Source organism: Camelus ferus, chromosome 3 (assembly GCF_009834535.1).
Source record: "Camelus ferus isolate YT-003-E chromosome 3, BCGSAC_Cfer_1.0, whole genome shotgun sequence".
Classification (NCBI taxonomy): domain Eukaryota; kingdom Metazoa; phylum Chordata; class Mammalia; order Artiodactyla; family Camelidae; genus Camelus; species Camelus ferus.
In genome coordinates, this window is record NC_045698.1 from 15483622 (window position 1) to 15505197 (window position 21576).

The 21576-nt window shown below is 33.7% G+C and overlaps 1 protein-coding gene across 1 annotated transcript in view; it reads right to left on the reverse strand.

Moving 5' to 3' along the window:
* The window catches only part of CDH12 (cadherin 12), a 342925-nt gene that overhangs the window by 64827 nt on the left and 256522 nt on the right, over positions 1–21576 (reverse strand). The window contains exon 5 of the mRNA XM_006189587.3: positions 11475–11642. Within this exon, the coding sequence (XP_006189649.1) occupies positions 11475–11642 (168 nt within the window). The remainder of the gene's footprint in view (positions 1–11474; positions 11643–21576) is intronic.

Here is a 21576-nt window from a genome sequence, read left to right on the forward strand (position 1 = left end):
AAGACTGTTGGAAGGAAATGTATGAACTTTCAGAAAATCTATGAGCATCAGTATGAAGGAAAGAAAGAACTTTTAAAATATATATTACACTTTAAGTAGAATAGACACTTAAAATAATAATAATAATAATAATAATAATAATAATAATAATAATTAATGTTAATAGCAATCATTTATATAGTGCTTTCCATTTTTCAGGTACTTTTCTTAGCATTTATCCATTATTAAGTTATTTAAAATCACATTAAATCTATGAGATAGATACTATTATTATAATTCCCAGTCAGTGATGTCCTAGTAAATATTTAACAACCATATTAGAGTAGGGAAAACTGATACAAGCCCTGACTTTTTAATGTTTGTCAATTTCTGTGGTGTAAGTACTCCCACTATGGTTGATGTCAAGCCAACATGACATCACTGAACACAGAGTTGGGAGGAGATGTGCATAAAGAGCTATGAGGTAGAGCCAGCTCCAGCATATCACTCTACTGGTCTACAGGTGAGAAAACTGGGGTGCATACACGTAGTCACTTACAGGCAATGAGATGAGCCAATCAAGTGGCATCTCTGATCTTCACTACAGTCCCTCATTTGGTTTGCCTATTTCACTTGGTTTTTACTGCCTTAGCATCAGTCCGATGGGAACAGTAATGAGTTATCAAATAAGCCCTTTCAAAATGCAAATAATTCAATTTCTTAATTTCAGCTACACCGATGAATGCAAATTCCAATTAAGGGTGGAATTGGTGAGTTGGATAGTTTTGGGCTAAGTTTCTTTTTCAGTGCTTATAGAGCAAAAATCAATGAAGATATAGAGAAAAGAGCATTAAGAGATACAAGAGGGTACCAGGAAAGGGATGTGGCTCTAAAGATAGAATGGCTTCTGCTTCTGCACCCAAAAAAGGAAGGAAAATTTATTACATCTCTTTCTGTCCTTCCAATTCTCCCTTTCTTATTACATAGCTCCCAGCTTTCAGGTACAATTTTTTTTTAAGTTTAATACAAAGTTTTACTAGTTTGTAGATTCAATAAACGTGTATCTGTATTTCAATGAAAAACTAATTACTCTTTATAACATTATTTTTTCAAGAAGCTGCATTAGAAATTTCAACCAAATGAACCATGAAACAAAACCCATTTATATTACTTGATGGTTGCCAGAATAAAAAGTGTTCCTAGTTCTCAAAAGTATGTATTTTTAATATGTGCAATTTATATAACCACTATTCCCATTACCTAATAGTAAACATGATGGAAATCTTGGCAAGAGGGCACAGCATTTCAAGTGCATCAATAACTTTCCATTGCACATTCATTTTATGGAGTACATTTAATATTCCCTTAAAACCCCCGTTAAATATGTAAACCTTTCTTTTGCCCTTGTCTGTGTAATTTCTGATCCACCTAACAAAATACAGTAGTTGGATAATTCTCATCGATGTTGCCCAATTTCACAAAAATAGGTCATGCCAGAGGTTTTATTAAAAATCATAAATATATTTAACACCTTGAAAATGTTTGAAATTCAAATCTGCCTGGGAATATTTATTTAACCAAAGGCTTGATTTCTTACAGATTTTTTTGAATCATCATGAGACTAGTCTATAAAAGTGAAATTTGGTGATAGTCTCTTCCAATGTAATATTTTAGTTTCTTTTAATCAAAACTAAATTTTTTGATAACACCCAACTCTTTGATCTACACATTTTGTTTCTGAATATTCATCCTATATTAATGCATTATACATTTACACAATGGTTTAAATTTTCTGTAATTTCCTATATTTTATTAATTGAATATCCCATATCTCTTTTGTATTTTGTGGTTTATGCAACAAAATGTTTGCATAAAATGTTTCACTTGCCCATTACTCCTCATTTCCTTTTGCGTAAATTCTATTCCTCACACTTTCAAGGACATCTTCAAGGTACTTTTTCATGAAATTTTTTCTTGTCTTTGCACTACCATTTTTTTTTAAAACAATTCTTTAAATAATACATTTTTTTGCAATGATCTAAAATATTTTGGCACACATTTGCTGTTCCACTGGCTAACTCTTAGAGATTTCAAAAATCAATATTTATATTATTTCCTTCAACAGTCTCTCAGATGTACTCTATAATAGCTTGGGTACCCCTCTTACATATTTGTATACCACTGCCTGCATAAGACTGCCATTTATTTTACTTCAAGTAGTAAAATTGTCCATTAACTTAATCTCCCCATTATGCACAGAGCTGATTGAAGGAAAAGATTCATTTTTTTTTATTCCCTTTATACAGTGCAAAAAATTGATATAGCCATCTTTGCATTTAATCTTCAATAAAACTAACAATCAATGAGACATTATTCATTAAATGATCTAAATTATTGTGTCTCCTATTTGTTAATAAAATAGATTTCTTATGTACAAAACATTTTGTTTCCATGGTTTTTAGTATTGTTTATATTCTGTTTAACTTTCATAAATACTTTAGAAGTGCAATTTCTATGCCAATATATAAAATTTGCTGATATTGCTAAGACCAATAAAAAGGCAAATATGAAATAGAGAAATTTAAACCATGTGAAATAAGTAAGAATTTAGGATGCCTTTACATCTATGATTAAAAATGTACACCATTGTCAGAAATCTGTACCAAAGTTTTGAGGTGGTGGGTTTAAAACTCTCCTTGTACCTTTACTTATTCCCCTTCCTGGATTTTCTTATATTAAAAATTAAAGACTTACGTCTTTTTTAATCTGATTAATTTCATCCATGCCTCAGGATCCAGTTATCATGTCTATGTTTATGTCTCTCAGAAATGTTTTTTTGACTCTGACATCTCTTTGAGGCTCCCTATGTTTTCAGCCATCTTGTTGCTGAAACACCAGCCTCTGAACTGTGATAGCCGAATTGAGACTTGGAGGCAGAGTTTTGGGAGAGTCAGAAAAGGGCAGCTTTAGTGCTTTGCCAGGCAAAGGGGAGTTACAGCAGGCTAGTGCCTTAGAGACTGTGAATCCATCTTGAGTTTGGTGTGCTGAGGTTTATAGAAAAACTGATGGAACAGAAAGGCAACAAAAATCAGAGTGGTTTCCAATCCATGCTGCATTCTTTTTAATCTTGATGAATCCACCTGGTGTCACGGAGAAACTCCAGAGGGTCTATTTACTCTTCTGAGGCTCTCAGCCCATGACCAGCTTTCTGAAATACAGCTTCTGGGTTAAAGGGTAAGCTATTCTGGGTGAAGAATGTACAGGGAGAGGAGTGCATAATGGAAAGGTTGGGGGCTGTATAACACAAAAGCAGTTGAATAAATGACGCAGAGATGGGGGTTGGTCAGAGAGAAGAGAAAAACAAGTTGCAAGAATTTTAAGTCAGAATGAATCAGCAAACAGCTTTAGCGTCAGGGAAGCCATTTTGATAATTGGTTTCCTACCTTTCAGTCTTTTGCTAATCTCCAATCTAATGTCCACATATTGACAGAAAAAAAAAATCTCTTACTTAAACAATTTCTTCACATGTTCTTTTTTTGATGCTTTTCTTTTTGGAAGAGGAGGTAATTAGGTTTATGTATTTAGTTAGTTTTAATGGAGCTAAAACTGGGGATTGAACCCAGGGCCTTGTGCATGCTAAGCATGCACTCTACCACTGAGCTACACCCTCATCCTCTGCATGCTCTTTCTCTTACTTGTTTCTGAATCCAATAGATCACAAAGTCCTTTCCGTTCTGCTGGTGAGTATCTCTCAGCTCTGCCTGTGCTTACCTATTCCAAACACCTGCCCTGGCTTTGTGCCATATCTACTCTCTACTTCAGTGTTTACCAAGTTAACAAAGTTAATTTTCTAACATATTGATTTATGATATTGCCCCTCCACTCAAAAGCTCACATATACATGCATAAATATATGTGTACATTTCAGGATTGTGGCACTCTGCAACTAACATCCTCTCTGTTAAATTCTCATTATATATTTCTTCTCAAATGCTATACCTTTCATAAATATTTCCTAATAATCTCAGGTCTAATAGCCATCTCCTATTTTTGCCAATAATTATTCTGATCAAAATTTTGGAATTTTATTTTGGCTGTAATATATTAATACATATAGATATTTGTCTTACAGAGTGCACAGTTGGCTAAGAAAAGTAAAAATAGTATTATTTAATTCATATCTTTTAAGAATCAAGAACAAGTATCAATAAATACATATATTTGATTACATACAAGTCACAGAAAATTTTAACTATTAAAGTGATTTTCATAGACTGCAATGATAATAACATAAACTTAAGCATTTTAAGGAAACTGAGAAAATGATGTTAACAACCAGAGCATATATTCTTTACTCTGGGTAAAATTGTTTAAAATGGTATTATCATTAAAATTTCCAGCTAAAAAACGTCACTAGCCATCCAGCTCCATAAGGATTGAGCCATCATCAGCCTCTGGTGCTGAACTTCAACCCACCCTAAACAGATTTCCTTATGTGTTAACTGGTTTGTCTGTTTGAGAACTTATGAGTTTTATTAGATCATAGATAAAGTTTCACATTTGAACTGTGGATTACAACACCAAAATATTCAAGCCACCTCTCCAAGATAGTAATTTTTTTTGATGACACTTAATGTGAGCCATAAAGTATACACATAACCAAATATATTAAATATTATTGGACCCATGGTCTTTAGACTTTGTTATTATTGTTGATAACATAGGTAAGATTAGGGACAATATCTTTACTATCAGTTCTGTTTTAAACTTTATTTAATATGGTTCGGAAAAATAAGAGATATCTTAAAGACCTCTTGATGCTGTAGATCTTGAGTCAGTTCTGAGAGTCTGCTGATGGGGCAACAGAGCAACCAGGTTACAGTCTTTTGTTCTTTGTTACATGGGGAACAGGACCAAGTGTACCATCAAAGTGTCAGCACCATTTTAAACAGATTTATGCTCTCATTAGAAAAGCACAGTATGATATTAATAGTGACAACACTAACAATGAGAAATGATTCTAAAACTGTTATTTTTCATTTGCTTACATCTGCCTACATAGAGTCTAGTGAAACTCACTGTTCCTTTCTCATTGGAGAATTGGGAGAGCAGAGTCTTTCACTGATCTTGCCTTCAAACTGTATTCAGTTTGATCTAGTTTGAATTCAGCCTTAAAGCGTCAGTAGCTGATATCCATAACTCTTTGGAAGACTTCTAAGCAAGATGTAGAGCTGTCTATAAGTACTTCATTGGTTAAAAAACACAAAGCCTTCAAAACACTTGGATTAAAATGAATTCATTTTAATATTCAGTCTCCACCTAGATAGGTGGAATTTTGTAGGAATAGAATTTTGCATGAATAAAAAAAAATTCTCATGAGATACAAAATAATTAACTCATTACTTCTAGTTAATGAATAATGAAAAAAGCCTTTTCAGAGAATCAACACGTTCTGCTTCACCACAATAAACCACTGTTTTTCAGATTGTGCCCTGCAGATTACTTATATTAAAATAAACTGGAACACTTATTTAAAATTCAAATTTCCGGGTCCAAGTTATGTCAATTGAAACAGAACTTTCATTACCGAGGCATAGGGTCCCAAAGGAGTCCTAAGGCAAACACAGTTTGAGAACCACTGGGAGAACCACTGGTGAATAAGACCCAGGTTATTATTTGCATGCCTTAACTTCAGGAAGTAGTTATTTCTTATTTACTTTTATTGAAGTAGACAAAGACACATTTGGGAATTAAACTAGAAGTGTTTATTCCACTGAGTAAAAACCTAGTTTTATAATGTGTCTTGGCTTATTTTTCAAGACTAGAAATAGAGTCATCAAATATAACGACTCATGCCTACATTTTACATGAAAACCAGAAGATACCCAAAGATAACTTTGTATAATTTTTTAAGACCTAAGATTTATAATTTTTAATGGTTTTTAAACATCTCCTCCTAAATGAGGAGGATATCTAATTGCCATATACCATGCATACATATAATATCAAAGGTCAGCTTATCTAAATTTTGTCTTATTTATGTCTTTGAGAGGTAATGATCTAAAAGCCATGCACTAGGTAAAATTGTCAGAGAATACTAGAAATGTGTACTATATTTGAAATTACTTAAATATTAATTAAATTTTAATTGTTGGAATTAAACTGTGTACTGATGTTGATGCTAAATTGGCACCAGTAGTAAATTTGAGAAACATAAATAAATATGAGTTTATGTCATTAAACCCTCACTATATTAATTTTTTATTACTATTTAAAACTACCACCTGCTTCCAATTAAGGAGAGCCTTAACTTGCATTTGATCTACACTGTTAGCTTTGCAGACCTATTGGTTACACCACCCTTCCAACCTCAAATATTTGAATGAAGCTGAAGTAGTCATTCTCATTTAAACAAAAGTGGATTTTATGTAAGAGCTATTATTTTAGTCACACTTCTTCTGGTATTTCTTTCAGAGTAATTGCCATCATCTTCTCTCTCTCATTCTTCTACCTAAGATAACATGTTGGAGACAGTGTAAGAACAGAAATTCAGCTTTTGCCTTACACTCAGAGGCACCCTTTAGGCACATGCTGGGGGTGTTAACAGTGACTTGCACTTGATCTGCAGGTGGGAAGCAGGCCCTTGGCCAGAGCGTCCAGGTAAGTTCGAAGGTGAGATTTGTAGGTTTTTCACTCCCTACAGTAACAGAAGGAGATTGTGAAAGGGACTGAAGTGACTCTCAGCATAACTACACATATTTACATATTCAGGCATATCCTGGGGACCCAAAATCCAGGAAGTTTTCTCCTATAATATTATTTAATTAAATATATAAATCTATGTAAGGTTGTAAACTCTCAGATTACATATATGTATATATAAATAAATATAAAATATATACAAGCACATACAAATATTATATACAAAAATAAACTTAAATCATGAGCTTGTATCTTTAGTGGTCAACCTCAGTCATCCCTCTGACAAACATTGGGTGTCTGGCAGAAGGTGAGGGTACATTTTCTAAGGCTACTGTCCAAATTCAATTAATCTCTAGTTCTTTATTCAGAATGACTTATTACATGGTTTTAACAAGTAGATTTCAGTCTCAAAGCTTACCATTTTCTAAGTATAAAGATGCTAAATGGTAAACAAAGAGAAGTAGACTTTGTGGCCCCATCTGGGTATAACTGGGCTCATGTTGATTCTAATGAAAATCTTTACAAATTACATATTGTAATTAATATTTCTTTAAACATAAATAAGAATAAATTCCAAGTTTTAAGATATTAAAAGAGCCAATCCTGACCTGGATGCCATAAAAGTAATGACAGGATGAAATAAGGAGACATTTAAAGTAAATACATCAATATTTTTCAATAAATAAATATATAGTTACCAACAGTTACTTAATTCATTGACCTGGGCATCCTGTCATCTTTCTATATCATAAGTGTACAATTTAAGAAATAATATATAGTTGGGAATATATATATATTTATGCATACATCAGTAGTCTTGATAGTTTGATAGATCAGATATTGCTCACTTGTGCAGTAGGCATTCTCGCTGATGCATTTCATCTTTTAATTTTATTTAGATTGTTTTTATATTAATTTAAAGATAATAACATTTTCCCTGGAATGAAGTCTAATATTTACAAATGTCTTATTTGTTAAATCAACAAACTATATAGTATGGATACAATGATATGTTTTATTGTGCAAGTAATATTTTATTGACTTATAACTGAACGAACATTCCTAAAACTAGAAACTGTCAATATAAACATGTTCGGTAGGTATTTGATTAAAACAGACTTACTTTAAAATAGTATTCTATTTATGACTAAGCGACTATCTTAGAACAATTATAAATGTCCTATTTTCTACAGTTGAACTTATTTATCATACAAACAGTTCTGTTACCCTCTTAGTATGTTGAAAAAGAAAGGGAAAAGAAGCCAGCACTTTACATTTCCTATAAATTACCTCTTTTAATCTAAAATATGAAGTGCTTTATTTTACCTAAGTTGTTTTCTTTTTAATTACAAAACTATTTTACAGAAGAAAGACAGCAACTGAGAGAAGTATTTTGCCTAATGTGAATTAACCACATCACTTAATTGATTTGATCTCATAATGTATGATTTAGGTCAGCTTGTTAGATGGTTTTGTCATTTAAAATTCAAGTAATGGAAATCATCAGCATTTTCCTGTAGCTTATTTTGACAGATGGAGAGTAGGTGGCTGCTATATGACTATATGGAAAGGATTTTATAAAGAAAATAGTTTGTCTTTATATGACTGCAGGTAGAGCTCTTTTAACATGTCTAGTATTATTCCCATTTCTGAAAAAGCATTCCTTTTTTTGTTTGTGGACAGTTCTCTGCATTATTTGTAGGACTTTTTGCACAAAACAGAGGCATCAAAGGCAAATTGTCTTTTAAGAGAAAGAGCGATAAAAAGTTAAGAGTTGAAGTCCCTTCGTAAGATTAGGTCTTGGTTCTCCCACCTAAGGGCTGCGTGATCTTTGACACGTTATTTAGCCTTTATTAATAATATAATCTTGATATTTTATTTCTTAATTGAGAAAACACTATATAATCATTGTAAAGTTAAATGGGAACATATACGCAAATCACTCTGCATAATACACATCACTTGGTAATTTGGTCAATATCATTGTCACCATTATCAAATCGAATTGGCAGGAAATTATGATGCCTCAGGAACCATCTATTTTGCAACAATAAAACAGGAAACTATTTAAACTTTCATCATTCAAATGGATATACCATTTAATATTATTTTATTTCTAATAGATTTATAGAAAGAAATCAGTGGAAATATGTGCTTAACAATGTCATATACATATATGTACACACAGAGTCAAAATAAATTATAATTAGTAAATTTTAAGAAAGTATCTTGTGCATTTTACATGATAAAAAATGTGGCTCCATGAAGTTAGTCTGAGGGAAGATTTTTTTTTCAGTATAATTGCTTAAGAAGTGAACGAATACAGCTAGTTGTAGAGAATACTCTTTTTAAGTTATATTATGTATGAAATATGTTTTCTTGGCTTTTACATTCAAAAGGTTATCATTTCAGTTTGTAATTGTCATATTTTCAATTTAATTGATCCATGTGAGAAATATTCCTGCAAAAAGAGCATTTGCTTCTAAAGAGATGGTTTTTCTGTTTATAAATGTATTGTCTTTTCCTCTGAAGGATGTAATTCAAAATGACAGTATAGTAAAAAGGGCTTGACACAGAGGCATATAAAATTTCAAGGGGATTAATTTTTTATTTATGCAAAATGTGAAAACCGTCTTCTTTTTTATGATTCAAAAATATCTCTCAGCGATTATACTTTCAGGCTATAGTTCAAATATGCATGGAACACAAGAAGAAAATCATTAGATCATAGCGATTTATTTGGTATAACTTCTACCTCTCATTTCTGTTTATGGTGACAATTTAACATAGGTCTTGTGATTTTTTTTTGCAGATGTGTCTAAAAAATATGGTTTAGAAGTGGCAGATACAAAAAATAATTTTTTTACATTATGTTAAACTAGAAGAAATTTGAATTTTAGATTAAAAAAAAAACTTTGCCAATTGTGTTGATCTTGGGTTAGTTAATCTCTCTGAGCCTCAGTTTTCTTAATAGTAACATGGAAAATAAAGATTTTAGAGGGTTTTTTTTGAGAGAAGGAAAGAAAATAACATTCTTGACAGCATGTAAATGCTCTAAAGGTTCAAATGCCCTCACCCCCACAATCTTCCCTAGTGGGGATCATCTAGTTATTCTTAGACCTATAGATTCAATTTTGAATACATTCCAAGCAAGCCTGCTGCTTTATCCAGATTCTCTTTTCACTAGCTAAGATCTGGAAGGGATCTTCCTGTTCCCCAGGACCTGAGCACGCCATCCTGTTTCCCTAACCTTATTCTATTTCTCTCCCATTGAGACATTCTCATTTCCTTGTTGCATCCCAGCCTGTTTGTCTGGATCAGACTTTTACAAACTCCCTTTCATCCATACCCACAAGTTGTTTTCTTTCCGCTGGCCGAGTTTTATACTCCTCATTTGAAAAACTTCACTATCATCCTTGTGAATAAAAATATTGTCACTACCTGGGAGTATCTCTGCTATTTCCTATACCCTAGACCGAACAAATTTTATAAGCACAAGATCCAAAGCAGGACTTAAGCTCCCCATGCCACCTTTTTATATAAAAGTAGAACAATCTTTCAAACTAGTTTCCTCAGTTAGCTACTATAGATTGCCACAAATAAGTAGTAAAAATGTTAAAAATCAGTGTTTTTGAGTTGGGAACATGTTCTTTATTAATGCCATATGCTAGAGAATCAAATGCATTATTTCTTTCTCCTTTTAAATATTTATTTATATTTTTTTCTGTTTCCCTGATTGGAAAAGTAAGGGAAAGTGTTGCCCTAGGATTCTGTGTTATTAATCATAATATATTATTTACTCGCCATTCGTCACATGCATTCCACTGCTTAAATTATGATAATTTCTAATTGCCATTCCTATCACATTTGTCCAGCAAACTTACTTTCTGGTTACTCAGTAAAGATATTTCTATAAGAAAATATAGGTCGATCATTTTAAGAAGAAAGACAAAGTAGAAAACTATGGAAAACCATATAGCTAAAGGAATAAAATACCCATTTAGTTACATATTCTCAGCATTAAATACTTTACCGAATACTCTAATTCTCCTGAAATTAGAAAAAAAAAATTTGTTTTGTGTTTTTAACCATTCATACAAATGAGTATCTATTGACTTCATCAAGTTTCTTATATAAGCAATGATAAAAACATTCAGTTTCTGTATTCTAAGTCCTAAGAACACTAAACTATCAACCTTGAAAATGTACCAGAAATTGAACAGGTACTTATTGGTGTTAAATGTAATACTGCAAAAGAAAACTAGATGTAACACAAGTGAGAAGTATTCATTTTCAGTAAGAAACACAGAGTCCCAAAGAAAATACAGGTGTGAATCATTCTATTATCATAGAAACTGTAGCAATTTTCACCTATTGCAGACTGAAACAAAATAGAACTAAAGTAATGAAATTGCATCACTGTAATGTCATCTAATATTTCCAGGGAAGCATATGGAAATGATTCAACATATATAATTGCTAGAGTGAAGGTAGAGAATTTGATGCAAATATACGCTATAACAAATAGTATGGTGGCATATATGTCCGAAATATATGTCTTAAATTGCATCGTACTTTTCATATTTATATTATTTTTCAACTAATAAGAAATTAGACAAGATTCCAACCTACTGTGAGCATTTTACTTTCATATGACTTGATAACCAGAGTCGTACAATTATTGACTCATCTATCTTATTTTCTATTCAAGTGACACTATGCATGATTCTAATGGAAAAAACAACATTTTTTAAAAAGCTGCACTGATTTAGACTTAACAGGAAAGAACATACTTTTGGGGAATCGAGGTGGATTGTCATTGACATCAGTGAGGGTGATGTTGACTACTGTCGTTCCAGCGAGCCCTCCCAGTTGTCCGCCCATGTCCTTGGCTTGGATGAGGACTTGGTATTGTTCTTTGACTTCCCTGTCCATGTTTGGCAAAGCTGTTCTAATAACACCTTAAGGGGAAAAAATAAAATAAAAGACAAATATCACAAACGTTGTGTTTTCCAAAATAAAATAGTCCACAACAAGGAAGTTATTCTATTTAGGTTCATTAGCAAAGACATGCTAACAAAAGTCCTGTGTATTTTTAAAAGTGAAACACCCAAAATGATAGGTTATTAAATATAGTATGTTAATAACCATATAGTGAAATGCTAAAAGATGGTCATCATTTATTAAGTCAACCAAGTTACACATCATTTATACAGAATGATCCTACCTTTCAAAAAGAATTAAATTGTTAAACAATATATATTTTATATATAGTAAAAAATTGAGTATTTATGCTGAGCATGATATTTCAAAAAATGCCATATTCTGTAATAGAAAAGAACAAATCTGACTCTGCATTAGATCTGTTCCTTTAGCTTTAACAACTCTGTCCTGTTTTCTAGGCTTAGTCTTGCTAGATCTGCACTCATGTAAAGATAACAAGTTGCAAAACAGAGAATAACATTTGTTTTGTTGGAGGTTTTGAGGAAGCTCCATGACCTGGCCCACGTGGACAGCTGCAGGAACAAAGAATTCTTATACCAAGAAGTTAGCAACAATCACCACACCCCCTTCCTTGTTTTTTAGTATAAAAGGGGCCTATACTCTGACTGTAGCAGGATAGTTCTCCAAGACATCAGTCCGCTGTCTTCTGGGTCTGATGGCTTTCCGAATAAAGTCACTATTCCTTGCCCCAACACCTCATCTCCCAGTTTATTGGCCTGTCATGTGGTAAGTAGAACTTATTTGGACTCAGTAATAATAATTCTTCATTCTTATCTATTTTTTAGGACATACATATCACTTCACTTTTTTAAGCACTTGAAATATCTTCTTTGTGTATTTTATTTTGACTTTCAGGATTCATCTTACTTATTTTAGCCACACATTCTTCTTTTCTTAGGTCTCATTTTGCTTTGCCATTGCAGAGATTTTCCCTCCCTTGTCATCACGTTACCCCAGCCTCTAATGGAGAGCTGGTCATTTAGAGAAACTCAGTACGAATGTGTGGACCATCTGACTAGTTCAATGACTGGCTAAATGAATGAAGGAATCTATGAATAATTTATAATCATGAATCATGTGATATATATGCTTATTTATATACCCTACTCATTTTCTGCCCTTGTGTCCAAGCATAAAACTAATTTATTTATATTTATATTTATTTATAGTGAAATAGCTAAAACCTCCTGGATTTATGGCAAGCAAATTATGAATAAAATTTATAAAAAATTCCAATCTATATCCAGCGATTTTAGGGAGGGACTGCCGAACATTTGTCTTAAACCCATGTGTCTTTGAAATTATTATTTCTTAAACAGTGTGGCATATATGAGCAACAAAGTTAATATCAACTGTCAACACAAAATGTAACATCCAAATCATAAACTGAATATACATGCTCATTTTATCTGTTCTTTCTGCTATCAACTTACCAGATGATGTTCTGTTACTAATTCAGACTTAACTACAGCCTAAGACTTCTTCTGGCCCTTGGTAGGAAATGGCTGCCATAAAGGCATGTTCCATTTTTTGCTACTGCTGTTTCATCCTTGCACTGGTGCTGACACCCTTTTACTTCAATATGTTTGCTCTCTCTTCAGCTTGGATTCCTGATGTCTCATTTCTAAGTCTCCTAACTAAGATGCTTCATCTCTGCACCTCAGTGGTCTGGCCCTACATGCCTCAAGCTATATGACTTCAGCCTGCTTTGTAATATTTCTGTTTTCCAGATAAACGCCTGGGTTTAATTCGTATTCATGCTGTATGATGTTGACCAGATTTATCTTTACTCAATTCATTTCCAATAAGTATATATGAATAATTTTTACTTTACTCACTTCAGTTCTAATATGAAAATTTATAAAGTTTCATATATATATAAACTTGATTATATCTGTAAACATTAAAATTCTATGAAAAAGAGAGCAAGCAGGCATTATTAGATTTATATTTTTTCTGATGATATTGTTAGAATTTTAAGACCGCTAAGCACTCTGCCCTCCTGCTCTGTCTTGTGTCTGATAGGTGATCTACCGGCTGCTTCTAGACCCCCTTTATGTGTAATGCTGCCCAGTTGGGAGGCTGTCAGAATTTAGAGAGGAAAGGGTGGGAGATATAATTTCGAAGAAAGTCTCCTCCAACGACCATAATGTGCTTCCCCTTCCCTCCACTACTTCCATTAAGAACCACTAACCCAGAGAAAAAAAAAATAGGCATTTGTGGAATTTTTTTAGAGTTGAATCCAGGGAATCAGGTAGACTACAAAGCTCACTGTGAGTAGTGAATCCTTAAATACCGCGGTCACTGAAAAAGTCTGGGGAGAAAAATCTCCGTTTCAAAAAGTTACTCTTCTTATGGCCACTGGTTGTGTCTTAACTGCCTAACACTTAAAAGCAAACAAATAAAAATGGAGCGAGGAGGAGACTTGCAAAGGCCTGGCCTAAAGTGCTTCCGCAGCAGAGCGTAACCAGCAGAGGAAATGCTGCATTCTGTTATTGCGGACCTTAGACTCAGGTTCAAGTGGCCATCTCTGTTTTTCAGTATTTGCGTACAAAGATACAGCAACAGCTTTGAGGATAATAATTTAAACTTGAAAAAAAAAATGCACTTTATGAAACATTATAAATACTCCACAGATACTCTACAGTAGTAATACCACAAACTTGAATGAACTTGAAATAATTCTGAAATAAATCCTATTTTTCAGGAGAAAAGGAGTAGGTAGGCAAGTATATGCTGAATTCTGGCATGATTTGAGTGTCTTGTACCCGACCTGATGAACTTTCCGACATATACAATCAAGATAATTTGAGTAAAAACAAGAATGAGAAAATAGATTTTATTTCTGCCAGTATAAATGGAAATATATGATTGAGAGGTGTGTAACCTTAAATTAATATATCAAAGGATACTAGTGTACCAGGGGATGGATATATTCTCCCTTTGCAATCACCCTTGTGTTGTTTGCATTGTATGTAAGCCCCTCAATTTTGTTGGATCTAAGCTTATTTTGTAAAAAATGGATTAGATAGGTGGATAACTTTGAGATGAAAATAATGTAATGCATAAAAAATCATAAAATATTACATGTGATACTTAAGGATTTGGTTTTACCTGAGTTTTTTTTTTTTTTTTTCTTTTTTCTTCTTCTTTCTTTCTTTCTTTGTCATTGTAGGGAGGTAATTAGGTTTATTTATTTACTTGGAGGTACCGGGGATTGAACCCAGGACTTGGTGCATGCTGAGCACTCAGTCTACCAGACAGCTATAGTCTCCCCTTACTTGGGTTATTTCTTGAATTGAGTGTTGAATTGCAGGGTTGAAACATGGGATGATAGATTCAGTCAACACTTGTACTAAATAAATGTTTCATTCAGGCACTATTCTTAGGTTTAAAGGTATAATGGCAAACACTTCATCTGCCCCTCCAAGTCCACTTTCTATACTTTTCTAGACTTCTCTCTGCTCTCTGGCTTCCAGTTGCCTTATGCCAATGGGCAGGAGATTGGATGGTGTAAGAATAATGAAGTTGAGTTTTTCTTTCCATGGATCCTCCACATCCCACAGTCTCTCCTGCCATGTTCTCTGCCTGTGTCTCTATCCCATCTCCTTCCTCCAATCCCAGCATGGTAACTGCAGCCATTTCTTATTTCTTCTCCAGAGTCTGCCCTATCCCTTCTGGCTTCCCTACAATCTGCACACATTTTAATAAAGAGTCCTTTTATTAAACTAATCTCAAATTGCCCGACTGAGTATCATCTGTTTCCACGTGGGATGATAATTGATAAGAGTCTCTGTACAAGGTTCTTTCATGGGATGCGCATTTAACGGGTATGTGCTCATGTGGAGTGGTGAGGAGGCCATAAAGAAGCACTTAAATAATTAAGCTAATTTCAGGTGGTGATTAGTGTTATGAGGAAAATGAAATCAAGTGCTTCTGAAGGTAGTATCAGAAATGTCTTCTCTGAGGAAGGACTTTGGAGCTGCAGCCTCAGAGAAGTGGAAGAGGCCAACGTGGCAAGAACACAAGAGTGGAGAATCTTGGGGAGGGAAAGAAGGAAGGCACTGCTTGTCCAAAGCATACAAGCAGAGCCTTCGGAGGCTAATGTGGCTGCAGCACTCCACTGTCTGGAGGGATGTATCAAATAAGAACACAGAGAGTGACAGAAGTGAGATAGTGGTTTTCAAAGATAAGCAAACCCTCTGTGAAGGCATCTTGAAAAATCCACAAGTAGAACTACATCCAACTGAAAGGCTTCTGCATAGCAAAAGGAATAATCCACAAAAATGAAGAGCAGCCTATGGAATGGGATAAAATATTTGCAAATCTTCTATCTGATAAGGAATCCATATCCATAACATAAAAGAACTCATGAAACTCAACAACAAAATATCAGATTTAAAAATGGGCAGAGGAACTGAATAGAAATTTTTCCAAAGAAGTCATACAAATGTCCAACAGTTACATGAAAAGGTGCTTGACCTCAATAATTACCAGGGAAGTGTACATACATCAAAACCACAGTTTGTCACCTTTTGGTTGTTAGAATGGCTGTTATCAAAAAGTCAAGAGTGAGAGATGACAAATATTGGCCAGGATGTGGAGAAAAGAGAACACTTGTGCACTGTTGGTAGGGATGTAAATTGACAGATATAACCACTATGGAAAATAGTATGGAGGTTCCTTAAGCAAGTAAAAATAGAAAAAAATATGATTTAACAATTTCACTTCTGAGTACATATCCAGAGGAAGTAAAAACAAGATCTTGAAGAGATATCTGCACTTCCGTGTTCATTGCAGCATTATTCACAATAGCCAAGGTATGGAAACAACCTAAGTGTCCATCAATGGATGATTGGATAAAGAAGATGTGATATAATGGAATATAATTTAGTAATTCATTCATGAAAATGAAAAAAAATTCTTTCCATTTGCAACAACATGGATGAACATTATGCTAAATGAAGTAAGACAGAGAAAGACAAATACTGTATAATATCATTCATATGTGGATTCTGAAACAGCTGAACTTACAGAAACAGAGTAGAATAGTCGTTACCAGGCGCTGTGGGGTGGGGGAGATGGGGACATGCTGCTCAAAAGGCACAAACTTACAGTGATAAGATGGATGAGTTCTGGGGATCTAATGTATAGCGTGGTGATTATAGTTAATATCACTGTATTATTATATACTGGAAAGGTGCTAAGGGAGTAGCTCTTAAAGGTTCTTATCACGGGAAGGAAATGGTAATTATGAGACATGATGGAGGTGTTAGCTAACACTGTGGTGGTGATCACTTTGCAATATATAAGTGTATCAAATCAACGTGTTATATACCTTACTTACACAATGCTGTAAGCCAATTATATCTCCATAAAGCTGGTAAAATGCTAACTATTAGTTTGAGACTAGTCAGATAGATGGATGGATAGATAGATAGAAAGATAGATTGATAGATAGATATAGAAAGAAAATGACCAACGGATGAATGGCTACATTCTTCATTCACTGAAGATTAGAGTCCAGAAGAGACCTGTTTGTTTCTCAAAAGAGCAGCCACAGCAGTGAGGTCTTAGCATGAAGCGGGTGACAGAGTCCCTCTAGTCTGAAATCCTCAGAGACTGTCCAGACCACTCAGATGAAAGACCTCACATAATCTCCACCTTCCCACGTGGCCATCTGATCTTCCACAACTCCCTCCCTTGTTCACCACAGCCTTTTACCCTCTCTTCCCTCCGCCAGAATTGTTCTTTCTGAGATGTAACCATGAACAGCTACTCCACCTCCCTCACATCTGTTGTCAAAGCCATCTTCTCAGGACTACCGGTCACTCTATCTGAAATTCCATACTGAATTAGTTTCCTCTTGCTTCTGTAATGGATTTTTTTTTAAGCTAGTACATTCTTAAACAATATTAACAAAAATATGGTGCCCATGATTACACTGATAAGGTGTATAATTAAAAAAAATTGTTGCCAATAATGCATTTTGAGGACAAGAAGAATTACCAGGTTATCTGCAGTAGGAAGACAATTTAAAGACTGTATGGTCCAACTTTGCACCTATAACACACCTTAATTATTCTTTAGAATTTGGAAGTCACTTCCCCCAAAGTTTTTTCCTCAGAAAGTTTCCCCTCTCATCAGTCTACATCTAGCACCCAGAGGTCACACTACGTATCAGAACTGTATCCTAGAAAACCCAAATGTAATCTTCTGAGGACCTGATCTCCTCCCCCATATAGAAGAGGATCTATTTGAGGATGGACTTGATTCATCTCAGTATCCTGGTAGCACAGCACCTGTCAGGCCATTGGTTAAAAATAAATATGCATCAAAGGAATTAATTCTCAAATCCAGCACCACGGGCTCATCGCTCATCGTCTACTGTAACACTTCCAGTAATGTGAAGCTCACAATCTCAGGAGGCGCCCTTCTCATTTATGGACAAGCATTAACATCTTTTTTGTTTGTTTGTTTTGAATGAAACCAAAATTCTTTCTTCCTGTAACTCCTATCAGCCACTGATAGCCCTCTTCCTCTCAGGTAGCACAAAGCATGGCTAGTTCGTCTTCTACACGACAGCTCTGCAGCTTCCTAAGGGCATGTACCACGTCCCCCTGGAGTATTTTCCTTTTGAGCCCAGATATTCTCAGTTCTCTCTGCTGATGTTTGCATTCTGTGGTTTCTAAAATAAGGCAGGTGAAGTTCACACAGAGTTCTCATGAACCGTGACAAGGCAGAGTGCAAGGAAACCATTGTCTCCAGACAATGGTTTAGACACGTAATTTTACTACATGTGTTAAATATTTCAAAGTAGGGAACAACGTGTGTTGTTTAATCTTAACTGTTTCCCAGACTCATTTGTCATTCCTTCCTTGTATTTACTAGCATCCACTGCTTTTCCTGCCCTTGCTATATCCACAATCAGTCCTGTTCTTAATGCAAAAAGTATTAAAAGAGTGATTACTTTGTGAAGGCAAGTACTCTTATTTCACTCTTGAACATAAAAGAGTATCAGTCTTTCTCTCACCAGCACTGACTGAAGTGTCTTGAATCTTTTACTCTGAAGACTCTACTCTGAATTAATACGAAAAGCGTGTTCAGGCCATAAAACATATTTACATAGTAGTTTATATAAAGAATTAGCTCAAAATACAAAGATGGACCCATGCTTTAATTTTACTCTGGAGTTTTAAAACACTAACACATTTTTTAAAGCTGAAAAGAGTAAGTATCATAGTGGAGGGGGTTTTACTTAGGATATAAGCTTGAAGATTATAATCTTTAAATAAAAGGTGTAACTGAATTCAGTGAGGTTCAGAAAGCTTGAGAAAGTGTCAGTTCTTCCAGTAACTTTTATCGGATTTCCCAAACAGAAGCTAGGTCAGAATCATAGAACATGAAATATCAGACTAATGAATATAAGGGAAAAAAAGAAAGGAGCTCATGCATGCGACTCATTCTCACTCAGTTGTTTGCATATCAGTTCTATAAATGCACAGGTAAACACAGAAAATGAAAAACAGAAAATACAGAAGAATAAAAATATGCATTTTTGACAATGCATATAAATAAAAAGACATGGATGCAAAAGTTCTGGAGATGGACGGTGGTGATGGTTACACAATATGGACACACATAATGTCATCAAATAATACACTTTAAAATGGTTAAAGTAGTAACATTTCTGTTATGTATATTTTATCATGATAGAATAATTTAACATTTGTAGATTCTTTAAAATGTTGAGCTAAAATAGTATTATAATGCTTTCTCAGGTAGAGCTCTGATTATTTAGAAAAAATCAACATATTATCACCACATGATGCACAAAATAGCACTTTTTACTTATCCAACTCAGACTGGATTTTGAATCATTTAGAGAAAAATTCAAATACTTTAAAGGAATTTTAAATGTAAATCAAGTCATGAGATCAATCATATATAGTAATGTTTGTTTTCCTAAATGGAATAATTCTATTAGCAATGCTATGGAAATACTTAATCACCTCAATTTCATGTATCAAATAAAATATTACAATGCCTATGATTTAACATTTTATAGATTATAAATGCTTTCCTAATATATAACAAACATTAAGTGTAAAGTATATATAATATAATAATATGCCAATTAGACATTTTAATATTTTATAAACATTCAGTATAATAAGGATAAATTTTATTTAATGTTTTATAAATCTACCTACATTTCTGGGTTTTTAAAATACCATTTAATAATTATTTGAAGCATATACATGAATGATTGCAAATTTTAATTCACAATAATTAATCTCTTAGTTAAGCCAAATAATTGCCATATTAGCCAACTTTAAAGAGAACTATTATTTTAGGGCTTATGCCATAGAATTCATCAATTTATATCGCTTATAAATAAACTTGCTGTGTTGATACCTCGGATAGAGATGCTAAGACTGCTTGTCAAACAGCAATACCAATAATAACATTTTAATATCTCATTCTAAATTAATAATAAATGATGATATTTATTTCTTCATAAATATTTAGACACCAGAAGTTTTGATGAGACTCTTCCTTTAGAAATTATTTTAAACTCTATTCCACACTCAAATGTGGAAAATTTCAGATAATATTAGTTTTTCACGCATTTTATTTAATAATAGCAAAAGGAATCATGAAAGGAAGCTATATGGCTGGAACAAATGGAGGCTATTTCTGAGAAATTGCAATTATCCTTGATTTTTGATTTACTTTTCTCTACCGCAAGGTGATAAATTTGACAAAACATCTTCTTAATGGTTTCTGTGCATGAAGAACTAGTTCTCATTGTATTAATGAAGTCCCTCATCATCCACTCTTTTCCTGTCTAGCGGTCTGGGACGTTGTTAGTATCAAGACTTCTGTCTCCAGTGAAAATCAATGCTTCAAAAAATCCATTCCATAGTTTATGCCAGAATTGTTTCATCTTCAGTTCTAAATAATAAACATTATATAAAAAATATAAATGCACAATTATAAAAGCCATATTATGAATATACACACTTTTCTGGAAGACGGTACTTTCTAAAAGCATTAGGATTCATCTAAAGTTTGTGTTGAACAAATTAGTCAAGGGAAGAGCAAGTGTTTGATTCTTATAACTGCTGTCTGTCCAGCATTCATTTGACCAAAGCAATTGTATTTTGCACCCATGCTTTATGCTGAAATTCATCTTTATATGATCTTTATCTTGCTTTTTTTTAGTTAGATATTGTCTCCATCTGTAGTTATTTTGCCAATAATAAATATCTGATCTTTCTTCTGCCACATTTATTCTGAGTATAAACTCATTTACTCTAAAGAGTTAATTACTGCAACTCACTAAGTATATTCTAATACCAAGCCTCTTTCCTCACCCATCTCTACACACCTTCCTTTCTTTTTCTCCCATCCTCCCTGTGAGAAATGCTCCTCTGAGGCTGAAGTGATCTAAGAGAACTATTTCATCAATTTGGAAAATAGAATTGTACCAGAAAAATAACCCATAATGTCCCCATCTAATAAAAGGATGTAGATAATCTCTTCAGTATTTGTTTAAACATTTGGTCTATTGTCCAAACCTTCTTGATCCCTCTGCAGCTTTGTATGATCATAAACTTAATTGAATAACTTCCCCAAATTTTTATCAGCAATTTTTTCCCTTTTTCCACAAATATATGATTTTCTCAAAGGTAAACCACCACCACCACAAAACTTCCTTAAAACTTGTATTGTCAAACATTCTCTTCTCTTATCTTCACTGCCTACTTCTTGAAAATAATTTACATTGTAGGTGTAATTTCCCCATCACACACTCTTAACTTTCGACACTCTGGCTTTTGGTCTCTGAGCCTATTTCCAAACCAAAAGAGCTTCTTTGTCCTAAAC